Genomic DNA, 15,520 nt, shown 5'->3' with positions numbered 1-15,520 from the left:
GATTTCCTAGTGATGATCAGCTATGTGTGAAATATGTTCTTGGACAATCTTTGGCTAATGTATCTTAATAAGAAAGTGAACTTTTTAAAATCAGTTAAATAAAGATTTTCTAAATTTCTTATGTTACACAGCAAAGCTCTCCTCAGCCATGGTAATTATGCTTTGAGATGCTACTTCTGACAAATCAACTACACTTCCTTTTACGTAATTGTGGTAATCATCTATTTTAGATTTTTTTTTTCAACTTCCCTATTTGGTGTAAAATATTTTCTCTTTCATTATTCGTTTGTGGCTTAAAACCAAATTGCTAATACAATCCAAAATGTGATCACCTTGGAAAAATGTAACCGTAGATGCAGAATTTCCCCTTCTTCCCATAACTTTATTATAAAGATAGCTGGCATAAATGCAGTAAAATATCAAGTTAAGTGTACAGAGAATTTGAGGAAATGTAACAAAAAACCCAAAACAAACCCAGTAATCATGTGGCTTGTGATGACTCAGCCTAACTTTGTTCCTCTTTCCTGAAAACAAAGTGTTCAAGTAAAATATTCACCCAGATAGTACCCCCTTTATTTTTGGAAGGCTTGAAGATATGCAAGCATGTTTCAGCTTGTTTTTTTCATTCTGTTTACTTCTCGATTCACTGAATCACAAGGAAAAAAGGTGCTTTGCAGATCCTCAGATGTAGAAATATCATATTCCTTTTGTGGTAAGTAAAGGATTGTTTTATTTTCAGTGGTGTTTGCACAAGAATGGATATCCTCTCAGCAAACACTTGTCTTCCTTTCTCTTGTATTTGCCTCTTTGAGGAGTCCAGAAAGATAAAGAAATGATCCACTAGAGATTTAAGAATAATTTTGCTCTTTTTCGGTAGCTTGCGTGTATATATTTTTCTGGTATTCTGCAATTTCTGTATGATAGTAATTACACTGTGCATCCATAGATATTACCACAGTCCATGTTGGGGAAGGTATGGGGTGGGAGAGAGGTTAGCTTTTCTGATCAGGACAGGCATGTGTGTTGGTGACTTCGGAAAAACTTAAAAGACAAATTTCAATGTGCTTCTCCAATGCTGTGATTAATCAAGTTGAACAAGAAATGCAAGAAATTTACTGTGAGATAGATTTTCATAGAACTTGAAGTTTAGCTGTATGGAAAATAGGAACACTTCATGTGAGTTCCACAGTTTCACCAGTTTCCAGGGCCAATAGGAACAGCTAACAAAGTACAAGTTGAAAAAGAAATTGGGGAGGGAGGGCAGTTTTCCACTTTGCTCTCAATTGTTTCTCCTCTTTTCCCCCTACTCCTTTGCTGTGGTACATAGGCTCTAATTTAGGCCATGATCTGGCACTGAGTCACCCAAAAGGGACCCCACTGATGTCAACAGAACTCTGTGTGGGCAGAGGAGTCTGCCCACATGGTGCTTGGTGCAGGATCAGAGCCTTGGACTGTACATTCTACAGGGCAGGGGTCATGTCTTGTACAGTTCCATACACATCACACGTGCTGTATTATTAGTAAGAATGAGCTGTAACCTAAGACAGAGAGAGAATATTTGCTGTTACAATTGCTTTGCATTTATTTTCTTTTTGTTAAAATGTTAAGAAGTGCCTATGCTTGAGTTTTATGCTCCCTGACAATACAATTTACAATTTCTTAGGAATATCAGCCAGCAGCATAGTACAGTAAGAACAGTTAGCATAGCAACCAGTAAATACCACAGTACATTATATCCCAACCTATTCCATATCCTCAGCATTCCTCAGATACTCCATCAGATTACGTTTTCATCATGGATAAAATAGTACATCATGTCCTGCAAAGACAGTACAAGTAAACTAAACTGACATGATTTCGGTCATTAAAAGAAAAGTATTGAACTGGATTCCCTCTAAAATGTGAAATAATAGGCTTTCCAACACTGAACAGCCAGTGCATTTTGTACTATATCCTGTATTTTACACTGACATCTGCATCTTGTAGAAAGTACAGCAGTGGTCACTCAGAAAACAAACCATGGTACAGAATAATCTACTAAGGTTCTATTACATTGGAAGCCATGCTAGTGACAACCAAGTTCTAAGACAGTTTCACTGACCAGTGTGGATGGGGATATTTTTGTCTGACAATCGTGTTAATAGCCTCCCTTCAGCGATAGTGTGGAAAATGCATGTCTTCAAAACATACATAACTACAACAGCGTGTGTTTGTCACAAATATCCTCAACCCAATTAACCTACGGTTTTTAAAACTTAATTTCAAAAGTGGAATGATGTTATTTCTGCCTCTAAGAAGGCATCTAGAAGGATCATTTACAAACATTTTTTGATGGAGAGTGCTATTCATGCTGACTTTATTACATATTTTTTAATTTAGATTCTGTGGACCATGTTTTCTTCCTTGGTATAGTCCCTTGTTCCTTTAGTGAAGGTCGTTGGAAAATTACTCTTTTATGGATTCCAAGTAAGTCACTTTTTGTTATTTCCATCAAATTTGGGGGATTAAATTCTGTACTTGCACGAGGATAGGTCACTTCTATCTCTAAACCTCTATTCTAAATGAGAAGGATATTTAGGGGAAATTTTTCATGATTGAACATGAAAAGATAAATCATGATGATATACAAAGAACCTGATTTTCTAACACATTTATGTAAAGATGTATGCACTAAAATGTGACTCACTTGTGCATGCAATTACCATCCATCATTTTACACACTAATAAAGTAGTTGTGTGTGCAAATTCAGTTAGACAAACAATTGCCATTTGCTCATGCAGTTACTCAATTTACCATTCATGACTATTGTGCATCAATTAGGCACACAATTGCTCACATACAATTTAGAAAACTGGGCTCAAAGTATATTCATGCATTAAATGCCAAACTCAAATCAGTCTTCATTATGGAACCTTGACTGGTGCCTCAATAATATGAAAAACATTAAAAATACACAACAAAGTTTGGTCCTTAGAACTTACACTTCATAACTGAATAAGATGGAGTGACTGTTTATAGGGAAAGAAGAGACTTTTGACAGATGCTATATGTGCTAGGAGGAGAGTGGAAGTGCCAGGAGAGTGCCTGTTCCTATGTGTCTGAGATTTTCCTCATTCTATTCAAGACCCTGTCTAAACTAGAAAAATAGATTGCATTTAAAAATGTGTTAGCTAACACATTTTAACTCACAATTTTGAACGCAAGTGTAGATAGGATTTAACACCTTTAAAAATGTGTTCGGACATTGTCGTCTACCCAAGGCCCTTCATGGCATGATTCAGTGTCACCCAGCAGTCCCCTCATAGGGGGTATGTGATCTTGGTGGATCTTTTCAAAGGGAGAGAGACACAGGGCCTGCTACAACCAGTACCATACCTCCTCTGTGTAATGATCACCTCCTGAGTTTCCTCTTTATAGCAGCAGCCACCTTCTTTAGGCAGTTGAGATGCTGAATGTAGCACCTGATTCCTGCAGAAGTACAGATAAGACTGCTGTGTGAAGATAGAGTGCTACTATAGCCGAGGAGAAAAAGGAATTGAAGTCTTCTACCAATTCATTGATCTACCTGATTAAACAGAAGGAGAAGCAACCCAGTGTCCAGATTGTGGGCATCCCAAGAAGAAGGAACAGTTTTATAACTTAATTAAAAGCATTCCCCCACAAAGTAAAATTGCTGATTAATTTTAGTTTACACTCTGACTGAGACAGTATATATATTTATTAATAATTTTCCTGGCTCTGCTATTCCACTTTGTGTCTTTATAAATACCTAAAAAGTAGCACCAGACAGTTGTTCTTTGCTTCCACAGTGCCTTTCATTCAAGTATATGAAATGGAGGTGGGTGAGGGTGATGATATTTAACTTGTGGGGTTGCTGGATTCAATTAATTTATGTTCATACATCACTTTGCTGAATTGGGGGCTACAGTTTTTTATATTTTCAATATAATTAAGCATGCATCTAATTTTAATCACCTGTGTAGTTTGTTAACTTCAGTGGAACAACTTGGGTGCATATGTCTAAACACTGGAGATGGTTGAAAACTTTCCATATTTCTCTTGGATGGAAAATGGCTTTTCAGTTATAACAGTTTTCTTTCAGTGGAAACTCCAATTTTCATGTCATGTTTTTTTTGTCCAAAAACTTTGAAAATTTGCCATTTTAAACCAAATTCCTCCCCCCCCATTTTTTTGGTGTTTCAACAACACCCTTCAAAAAATCTGAATACTTGTTTTTTGTGGGGAGTGAAGAATAATTTCCCAACCAGTAGCCACATACTTAAACACCTTGCTGAGTTGCAGCCTATGTGAGTACTAAATTTAATATTCTAGTCACCATTAGTATGCATGATTCTCACCTCATGTAGGGAGTGAATGTGTTTTGTGGAGATTTAATCAGTTAATGTTTTGCTTATTTTTTATAGGGAGTGATATAATCTTTTTGGAGGGTAGCATGGATTTATGGTATGATGCTGCAAATGTATTTCAAGGGAAAGAAGTTATTTGCCATGGATTTGATGATGACTACTCATTTTGTGGAACTCTGAAGGGAGGTAAGCATAAACTTGGGAGTTCTCCTTTGCCAAACAGGGAACAGAACCCTGCTAGCTACAATCCTGTTTAAACATTGTTGCTGGCAGGTTTGTTAGAAAGCTGTTTAACTGACCAGCACGGACAGGGATATTTCTGTGTCTGTGAATAGCTCTAGATGATGATATAAAACCATGCTAACCACATCCAGTTTTTGCGGGCCCCCTAATTCGGGGGACCTAGAAAAGTAAAGGAGAATTTCTGCGCAGACTACCATGGATAGCACTAGAGACACCACAAATTTGATACCAGCTGGTTGCCTCTAACTGAGCCAGTGCATCTGCTGGGCAGCCAGAAGGGGGCAGCTCAACAGCAGTAAAGGCCGCATGATTCAGTAGCCGAAGCAAGGGACTGAGGGCAACTAGCAAGCGACTAATCCTAGCTATGACACAGACTCTTTTTGGCATTGTTCAAGTCACGCAGGCCAAAGCTTTCAAACTTGAGCACCTAAATTTAGGCAACTAAATCCAGAGGGACTAAGAGTCTGTGGCTCTTTCTGATGTCAGTGATGTCATATATACACACACACACACGCACCCCTAAATCATTATTCAGAGGTGCTGAGCAAATATATATACACACACCAAGGTTAAAACTTTTGGCTTTAACCTCCCTGGGCTTCAGTTTCTACATCTGTAAAATGGGGATAATATTGTTTACCAGCCTCACAAAGAATAAATTACATTGTTAACATTTTTTAAATGTCAGGCAAGTCTCAAACTTTGCCAGAATGCACCTGCAGACCTTACAGACCCTAGGAACTATAATAGCCCCTAGAACCCCAATTTATTTGGAGAATTGTCCCTTGTAAACTTCTCTAAATATTGGTAGCACTACAAAGACCTCAGCACAAGTAGCAGGGCTCCAAATCTTCTGCACTGGGGTGCTGGGGGGAAGGATGTGACCTAAAGACACCCAGTCACACCACACAAACATACACAATTAAATTTATTATGGTTAGGGTAGTACTAACAATATGCTAGGAACTAGCCAAACATATAACGTGAGTCATGATGCAGTCTCAGACTCAAAGAACTCAAAATACAAGAGTACAAGCAATGAAGGATGAGGGATAAATCATGCAATCAACATTTGCCTTTAAAAAAAAAAGAATATCTGCTACTCCCAACCAATCCTCAACCTAACTATTATTTCAGGCTAATCCTTTGAAGGCATCATGATAGGAGTAGGTTTGGAGGAGGTGAGGGTGGTGGCCTTATGGTTTAATTCAGTTTACCAAGAGGGAGATGTGACAGAATGTGCAAAGATGGTTGTGGGAGAGGTAGATAAATGTGTTAAAGGCGGCATCATTGGCAGAGCAAAGGGAGCTGGGGATGAAGGTGTCAGAGACAAGTAGATTAGTAGAGGGGCAGACTTATATAGTGTCAGTTACATTCTGAATGTATGCACTAATGATGTCCAGACCACTGACACAAGTCGGACAAATTTCCTAGTTGCATTCTGCACTTTAAGGAAAACCTAAATAGAGTAAGAAATAAGGTCTCTGTCCAACTCCCTCTGAAGTCAATGGAAACTTAACTGGCATGGTTCACTTTATCATTGTTAAGGACCAAGAATAAATAACCACTTCTTTTATAACTGTCCCTATTTTGCAGAGACGGTCAATACGACGTTTGAACTTAGCGGTTTAAAGATGCAATTGCCGAAGGTACTCACTAAAATATATATACACTTTATCTAATATATATGTTAAAGGTTACAAAAATTAGCAAAATAGATTGCTTACATGTATACTTCCCTTGAAAATAGTATTGCACCAAAACTGTACACAACAACTTCCTTATGAAATTTTTGTGTTTTTCTTACCTCAGGAATGACTCTACTTGAGTGGTAGATGAACTCAAGTTGTCCCTCTATATTATAGTTTCCTGAAAACTTTATTTTAAAAAATAAAATTAGCACAGGTGATATAACAAGTCTATTGCAAGCAAACAAACAAATCCTTCTTAACATATTGGAAGGATTATGGATATTGTGTAAATAAGAAAACGAACTGCCACTATAGAACATAAGAATGGCCATACTGGGTCAGACCAAAGGTCCATCTAGCTCAGTATCCTGTCTTCCAACAGTGGCCAATGCCAGGTGCCCCAGAGGGAATGAACAGAACAGGTAATCATCAAGTGATCCTTTCCCTGTCACTCATTCCCAGCTTCTGGCAAACAGAGGCTAGGGGCACCATTCCTGCCCATCCTAGCTAATCCATTGATGGACCTATCCTCCATGAATTTATCTAGTTCTTTTTTGAAAAAGAACTATAGACAAAGGGATTAATGTATGTATCACTCTAATGACCCTATATGTTCCTTATTAACATTTGGTGGTTTACATTAAGTAGGTACCATCCCACCTATTTCCTTGTCTTCCATCTATAACCATCTCATTCCATCTTTCAGGTTCTCTCCTCCCCTCCCTTACTGCCTGCAAAAATAACTTCCTCTTACTTGTTCTCTAGATGGTGTCCTCCTCACTTCATATATTCTCTCTTTTCCTCTTCTCCCTATTTCCAGGTCACGCTTCCATGTCTCTTTTTCTCCTCTTCCCCATTTCCAAGTTCCCCTTTGTCACACAGAGACAGTGCAGAAGTACAGGTGACAATACCGTGACCACCCTACAATAGCTTTGTGATCCCCTTTTTGGTCAGGACCTCCAGTTTGAGAAATACTGGGTCTTAAGGGCTTTACATGTTTACATTTTGCCATTTTAAAATACATATTCATGGTTTGTTACAACATCATAAAATTTAAGATTTAAATACCTGAAACCATGAAATTCAAGATTTTTAAAATGCTGTGACTGTGAAATTTACAAAAATGGATGGTGATTTGGTGGGGCCCTAGTTATTGTGGATCCAGACTTATGTGACTTAGCCAGCATTACACAGAAACTCTGTGGCAGAGGCAGAGAGAAAACCGCGTTCCCCAGTGCAGCACTGAACTGCCTTAACCACAAAACCACATGGAATCATAGAATATCCGGGTTGGAAGGGACCTCAGGAGGTCATCTAGTCCAACCCCCTGCTCAAAGCAGGACCAATCCCCAACTAAATCATCCCAGCCAGGGATTTGTCAAGCCTGACCTTAAAAACCTCAAAGGAAGGAGATTCCACCACCTTCCTAGGTAACGCATTCCAGTGCTTCACCACCCTCCTAGTGAAAAAGTTTTTCCTAATATCCAACCTAAACCTCTCCCACTGCAACTTGAGACCATTGCTCCTTGTTCTGTCATCTGCTACCACTGAGAACAGTCTACATCCATCCTCTTTGCAACCCCCTTTCAGGTAGTTGAAAGCAGCTATCATATCCCCCCTCATTCTTCTCTTCCGCAGACTAAACAATCCCAGTTCCCTCAGCCTCTCCTTATAAATCATGTGTTCCAGTCCCCTAAAGTTTTTTTTGTTGCCCTCCGCTGGACGCTTTTCAATTTTTTCACATCCTTCTTGTAGTGTGGGGCCCAAAATTGGACACAGTACTCCAGATGAGGCCTCACCAATGTCGAATAGGGGGGAACAATCACGTCCCTCTATCTGCTGGCAATGCCCCTAATTATACAACCCAAAATGCCATTGGCCTTCTTGGCAACAAGGACACACTGTTGACTCATACCCAGCTTTTCATCCACTGTAACCCCTAGGTCCTGTTTTGCAGAACTGCTGCCTAGCCATTCAGTCCCTAGTCTGTGGTCTGTGGGATTCTTCCCACCTTTTCTCTTCCTACAGTTCCCTTCCTCATTCACACCTTCCAATTTTTGCACTACATAAGGCAGGTATCCTACAGACAATAGTCTCCTTTACTCACAAACCTGCTCCACCATTAGAGCAGGCCCACCAGTGACCACATGAGACCAGGATCCTGTGCAAAAAATATGTGATCATGTAATTAAAGGCTGCATCATAATACATATGCACAAAAAGGTAATTCACAGGTAATCTTAATTCTTCATTTTCCTAACATCTGAGTGCTTGATGTTGCAACCTTAATAAGGTCCTTTTAACACAGTGGCTTTTTAATGTAATTTCCCAAGTTTTTTAAAAACTTAACTGAAAAAATAGAAATCTCATCGTACTGACACCCACATTAGTCATCAGCAAGGTTGGACCTTTTAGATCCACCACACAGACCTCTGCCACTTGCGCAAATGGAGTAACTGATAGCAGTAGTAGGTTGCCATTCTCTATGTGGACCAACACTAGAACTGATTAGACAGACACTTTGCCAGTGAGTTTCACAGCTTTTTGCTGACAGCAGTGGAGTTTTGAGACTCAAGAATCATAGAATCATAGAATATCAGGGTTGGAAGGGACCTCAGGAGGTCATCTAGTCCAACCCCCTGCTCAAAGCAGGACCAATTCCCAATTTTTGCCCCAAATCCCTAAATGGCCCCCTCAAGGATTGAACTCACAACCCTGGGTTTAGCAGGCCAGTGCTCAAACCACTGAGCTATCCCTGGTTTCCATTCCAGAACTGGTTTCCATTCCAGGCTCTGGAGGGGAATGTGTTCTGGTGGTCTCATACCTTTCTGTCTCTGTTTTCTCCCAAGCCTGATTCCTTCTGCCATTCTTAACTCCAGCCTATCCTGTGCCAGATCTTTCTCCCCACTCCCTGGGCTCCTCATCCTAGTCTTCTCCCCCTGAGTTTCTGGGCCAAAAAGTGACAACAAGATTGTGTGGTTTTTTTCTTTCTTTGTTTTAGGGAATATATATGATTCTTTTAAGATTATTCTCTGGTCCTTCTGAGAAGAACTTGTTCCTGTGTATGAATGTCACCTTGTTAATGAAATAGGATGGTTAAGGAATTTCAGAATAAGATGATTGCTTCAAATCATCACGGAACACAAGAACTGCTGCTGCAAGGAACTGGAATTTTATCACTGAAATAATAAACAGACTGATTTTGCATGGGTACGAATGCAAAATGCACTTTACTATATGCATAATTATAAGGAAGAAGGATAGACTCATCCATTCATATACTTGCTATAATCAAATGGCCAGCCAATTTGTGCTAAATTTCTTTGTGAAAATTAGGTACAAATGCATACTGTTTAATCTACAGAATGACCCTGAAATGGTGTCGTAGTTACAACTGTATTTCAATTATACCTCTTGTGTTATGCAGAATGTGTGTATTTCAGATTCTGCTAAACTAAGACAAGACAAGAATGTTTGCCAGAATTTATTTGATATAAAAGAAAACCCTGTGTATTCTCTTGTTCATTCTGTCTGTTTAGCTTCAGTAGCTATTCTATTCTCAGTCATTTATTTGCACCACCACACATAACAGCGAAGTGAAAGGCTTTTTAACATGCCAAGACAGGAGTTCAGGGATCTTTGGTTATCTGGCAGCAGTTGATGGTGTTAATAGCGTTTGAAACAGAGTGGGCACTGGGCAGCAGTGTTCACTGCTTACGCAGCTTGAGTAGAGCTGCCTTAAGGCAAACCAGTGTCCTAGGCACAACCCACTGATGTGGTCCTGGGCCCTGCTTGGGTGGTGGTGGCAGGATTACCCACACAAGCCCTCCCCTGGGATGGCAGGGGGTTTGCGACTGTTCTTCAAGTGGGCAAGCGATGACTTCTTCTTCAACCCACAGCCAATCTCTGGCAGGCCTGGGAGCATGGTGCCCCAGCCTGTTGCTGCTATTCTTTAGGTGGCCAGTGCTTAGCCTCCCTCACCACCTGAGCAGTGGGCCCTCTGTGAAGAGGTACTTTATGTCAGCCCAGCATAGGTCTCCATGTGGTGTCAAGAGCCCTCTGTGGGTTAGTGGTGTCAGAGGGAACCAGACCCACAAACAAGGCTCTCTCTTTGGGAAGGGTGGGTGTGGTGACCTTTTCTCACTGGACCATCATTCCTGAAAGTTGGGGGACTTAATGTCAACCTTAGGGACTTTGTTTTGAACCATCCTTTCCTCTAGCCAAAGAGAAGTAGCAGAGGAGACAGCAGTAGCAAGGTGGCCCAGCCGTGGGCTATGCCCTCCCTCTGTCCTGGTCCATCAGGGAAACATGGGAGGAAGCCAGGATTCTCCTCCTCTCCCTTGGTCACCAGAGAAGGAGTAACAATGACAGACCAGGGAGGAGGGAGATCCTGATGTGCAAGAGGAGCAGCCTACTGCATTGATAAGCAGCCCCCTCTTCCCTTGGCCCAGCTGGAGAGCAAAAGCCAGGATTGTAGTGGCAAAGGCTGTCTTCCACACTAGTGAGGGCCCCCACCCAGGAGCTGCTGCAGGAGCAGCAGGGTTTTGGTCCTTCCATGCCCCCAGCTAGGATTTCTTTCCCCATGAGTTGCTGTGAAGTGGTTGTGGTGGTCTGAACTGCCTCCCCACTGGAGATTGTGGTGCCTACTGCTTTGGTCCACCATCCTCAGGATCTTCTACTGTTTGGGGTGGGGCCTTGGTCCAGTCAAGTGTGTTTGGGCAGCAGAGCCTTGCAGTCCCCCTGGTTCTTGTAGGTGTAAGCAGGGTCTGAATGAAGCTCTCCATGGATGAGCTGGGGGAAAAATATTTCAGGACCAGACTATATTTACATGAACACACCTACTCTGCCTAGGTATTCAGCACACAAAGTCTTGTTGCCAAAGTGATCAATTTTGGCTGGTGGTGGGTTACAAATTGCTTTGTATGCAGAGGTAATTAAATGTTTTTATCCTGGATTGTATGAGTAAAGAGCAGCAGAACTGTACTGAACACACCCAGATTGATGGGAGTAACCCTCAGCTGAACTACACTTGCTAAGCAGTGGGTAGGGATGCCAAATCCCAGTGAGATGGGGGAGAGGGAGGGGGGGATAGGTGCTCCTAGCTGGTGGTGTAGGCTTTGCCTAAGAGTCCTAGATGCCATTAGACTCTCCCCCCTCAATTGTTTAAAGACAGCAGATTAGATTCAATGGGAGAGTCCTTAGTTTTGTCACTAGAGCTGAAATGACTGATAACTAGGTCTAAGTGCTGAGACTCAGAGCTGCTGTGGGGCCGTGTTTCAGTGAAAGAGACTGCCCACCCTTCACTAGCAGTGAGGTTCCATGGTAACTGGTGAAATCACTGAGAGCTGGGTTAAGTGATGGGACATGGCAAAGGTTGCAGTAGAGAGGCGGGTGATTGCACAGAAAGTGACAGCACAGCGGCCAATGGCAGCGGAGTGAAGGATGGCACAGCAGTGGTAGCAGGCAGCGATGCAGAGTGAACAGCAGTGGTGGATTAGCCACTAGGCCAATGGGGCCTGAGGCTAGGGGCCTGGCCAATTGGAGGGCCCCCGGAAAAATGTGCACCCCTGCACCCTGACCTGCTCCGCCCAGTGCTCCTGCCAGGGAGTTTGCCCTTCTCCATCTGCCTGTCACTCCTGCCAGGAGTGGGGTTGGGGCGCAGGGACTTGCCCTGGCCTCCTGTGCCCTGACTCCACTCCCCAGCAGGAGTGCTGGGCGGGAAGAGCAGGTCAGGATGAGGGGGCACACATTTTTCCGGGGGCCCCCAATTGGCCAGGGTCCCTGTTGGCCCAGTGGCTAATCCACCCCTGCATGTACTACTATATCTTTTTATGGTTAAATTCCACAGGTCATCTTGCCTTCTGTATTTTCACAATAAATAGTTTAGGGCTAACTCCTGAAGATTGTAATCAGACAAGATCACTACTGACTTTGATGGGAACTTTGCTGGAATAAGGACTAGAGGATTTTGTCCAAGGTGGACCAAAGAGGATTTCAGTTCACCTTGAAGTTGCTTAATGATTCTACATCACATAGTGATCCTTAAGAAATTAACAGGAACATTGTCTTAAAATACAGTATGATTTGGATGTTTCCTCTCTGCACAGTCCAACACCAGGCTTTTGCTAGGCTAGATTCTCAGTCAGATGTTCCCTAATGAGTTAACTCTGGGGATTTTGTAGCACATATTCTGTGGAACAATAGAAAATTCTGTGTTAAAGCTGTAAGCTGATTAATAGCCACTAGGCTGTGCTGTATCTCACAGATTACTTTTAACTCCTTCCAGAGTAGCAGCTGTGTTTGTCTGTATCCGGAAAAAGAACAGGAGTACTTGTGGCACCTACCGGTTTTTCAGTGTTATGATTCCTGGACACAAATCTGACATCAGGAATCATAATGTTCAAAAACCGGTAGGAGAACACTTCAACCTCTCTGGCCACTCAGTAAAAGACTTAAGGGTGGCAATTTTGAAACAGAAAAGCTTCAAAAACAGACTCCAATGAGAAACTGCTGAGCTTGAATTAATATGCAATACCATTAACTTGGGTTTGAATAGAGACTGGGAGTGGCTGGGTCATTACACATATGGAATTTATTTCCCCATGTTAAGTATCCTCACACCTTCTTGTCAACTGTCTCAATGGGCCATCTTGATTATCACTACAAAAGTGTTTTTCTCCTGCTGATAATAGCTCATCTTAATTAATTAGCCTCTTACAGTTTGTATGGCAACTTCCAACTTCTCTGTGTGTGTGTGTGTATATATATATCTTCTTACTATATGTTCCATTCTATGCATCCAATGAAGTGGGCTGTAGCCCACAAAAGCTTATGCTCTAATAAATTTGTTAGTCTCTAAGGTGCCACAAGTACTCCTGTTCTTTTTTCAACCTCTTGCCAACTACTACATAAACTATCAGCAGATATAGATGAGCAGAATTAAAGTTTTTACTTCTAGCTTACAGCAGGCGGTCAGCTTTTTCAAACTGGGTGCCAAAAAAAGCATTTTTGCACAGTTGTATCCACTCCATTTAGATATTGGGCCCCAGCAAATTTTAGTTGGAAAATCTGAAACAAAAGTCACAAAGAATTGTTAGACAGTGTAACAAACAGAGGTGAGGGACTAATGGAGGCAAGACATCATAATTACTTCAGAGCTGTAATGATGAAGAATTTATGCTTTCATTAAATTCTGCAGACACTAACAGAGTGTACAAACAGTTCTTATCTTATGTCTGAATAGAGCTATTGGAAATTAAAGTTGGTTTCCTTTGAATTTATTCTATAAACAAACAAACAAAAAAAGGAGTCAGAAAATTTGGTAATTGATGTCTGCCTTACTATATATGTTTATCTTCATTTTGAACTTTATAATTTGCCCCATGAACGTTTCTAGTGATTATCTGAAATCTAATACTAAAGTCACAGAAGTGTTCAGGGACCATTGTCACTGAAACTGTTTTGAGGATTATTTATTTTATCTCAAGGCAGTTTAGCTTATGCTTGGAATGTTTTCAGATACTAAAAAAAAAAAATTTAGAATGAATATGTTCTGATCATTAATGTAGTACATATCCAACAAATGACAGAAGCTAATAAGTGATGGGAAATAAATAAAGATCTTTACACATCAGATTTTTGTTAGCTTATGTGGTAAAGACCTTGTAGATGTTGGAGCTTTGTAGTATAGATATGTGGAAATAGGAAGTCTTTAGCTGAATGCTTATGATTATCTATGCTAACAGACAGAATCCTCAATATATGCAGAATACTTGAGCCCCCAACTGGTAAATAAGACACATTGGAGACCTTTCTAAGAAATTTTCAAGATATCTTAAGTATATGATCTAAGGTTGCCAGCTATTGTATCACTGATGTCCATGTCCTTATTTCTGTGTTTTATTGTTACACTATGGGCCAAATCCTGTCTTCAGTTGCACCTGGGTTACCCTGAAGTCATAACTGACGTCCATATAGAGTTCATGGCATAACTGAGGACAGAATTTGGTCCCGCATATCTTAGTGTACGTCTACATTACAACTGCTACAGTGGCACAGCTACGGCGTCGCAGCTGTCGGCACCATACTGCTGATGTTTCCTATATCGACATAAAGAGTTTTTCCATTGTTGTAGTTAATCCACCTCTTCCATCGACCTAGCTGTGTCTATACCAGGGGTTAGGTCAACCTAATTACAGCACTCAGGGCACAACATTTTTAACAGTCCTGAACGACATAGCTAGGTTGGTCTAATTTTTAAGTGTAGACCAGGCCTTCTACTATTTTGATACACTCTGTGGTCCAAATCATGCCCTTGCTCCTCTCTAGAGTGGTAGGATGCAGAGCTCATAGACTTGAAGGCCACAAGGGGTCATCGTGATCATCTAGTCTGATGTTCTGTACATCGCAGGTCATAGAACCTTACCCCCACACTCTTGTAATAGGCCCATAACCTCTAACTGAGTTACTGAAGTCCTCAAACCTTGATTTAAAGACTTCAAGTTACAGAGACTCCAGCATTTACTGTAGATCAAAAGAGCCAGTGACCCGTGCCCCATGCTACAGAGAAAGGCAAAACCCATTCAGGGTTTCTGCCAGTCTGACATGGGGGAAAATTCTTTCCTACCCCCAGATATGGTGATCAGTTAGACCCTGAGCATGTGCGCAAGACCCACCAGCCACACCTGGGAAAGAATTCTCTATAGTAACTCAGAGTCCTCCCCCTCTAGTGTCCCATCTCCAGCCATTGAATATATTTACTAATCGCAGTCGCAGATGGGCCATATGCCATTGAGGGCAATCTCAACTCAATTTAACTTATCAACTTAGTTTTTTTACCCCCACTACTACCCTTGGAAAGCTGTTCCAGAACTTCTCTCCTCTGATGGTTAGAAACCTTGGTCTAACTTCAAGCCTAAATTTACTGATGGCCAGTTTATATCCATTTGTTCTTGTGCCAACATTAGCTCTTAACTTAAACAGCTCCTCTCCCTTCCTGGTGTTTATCCTGCTAATGTATTTATAGAGAGTAATCATATCTCCCTTCATCCTTCGTTTTGTTAGGATAAACAAGCCAAGTTCCTTAAATCTCCTTTTGTAAGGCAGGTTCTCAATTCCTCTGATCATCCAAATTAGCCCTTCTTTGCACCTGTTCTAGTTTGAATTAATCTTTCTTAAACATGGGAGTCCAGAATTGTACACAGGATTCCAGATGAGGT

General features: G+C 41.2%; 1 protein-coding gene across 3 annotated transcripts in view; it reads left to right on the top strand.

The window, feature by feature from the left end:
- The first annotated feature begins 532 nt into the window (after positions 1 to 532).
- LY96 (lymphocyte antigen 96) overlaps positions 533 to 15,520 on the top strand; it is a 44,616-nt gene continuing 29,628 nt past the window's right edge. For 2 of the 3 annotated variants that reach the window (XM_073330807.1, XM_073330808.1), the window contains exons 1-4: positions 533 to 712; positions 2,380 to 2,466; positions 4,426 to 4,554; positions 6,208 to 6,260. In XM_073330807.1, coding sequence (XP_073186908.1) covers positions 604 to 712; positions 2,380 to 2,466; positions 4,426 to 4,554; positions 6,208 to 6,260 — 378 coding nt within the window. In that variant the 5' untranslated portion in view covers positions 533 to 603. Of the gene's footprint in view, positions 713 to 2,379; positions 2,467 to 4,425; positions 4,555 to 6,207; positions 6,261 to 9,303; positions 9,894 to 15,520 lie in introns of those variants that run through there. The other variant, XM_073330806.1, reaches the window with a different exon arrangement.

The sequence above is a fragment of the Lepidochelys kempii genome, chromosome 2 (genome assembly GCF_965140265.1).
Source record: "Lepidochelys kempii isolate rLepKem1 chromosome 2, rLepKem1.hap2, whole genome shotgun sequence".
NCBI lineage: Eukaryota > Metazoa > Chordata > Testudines > Cheloniidae > Lepidochelys > Lepidochelys kempii.
This window is presented reverse-complemented; position numbering and strand designations above follow the sequence as displayed.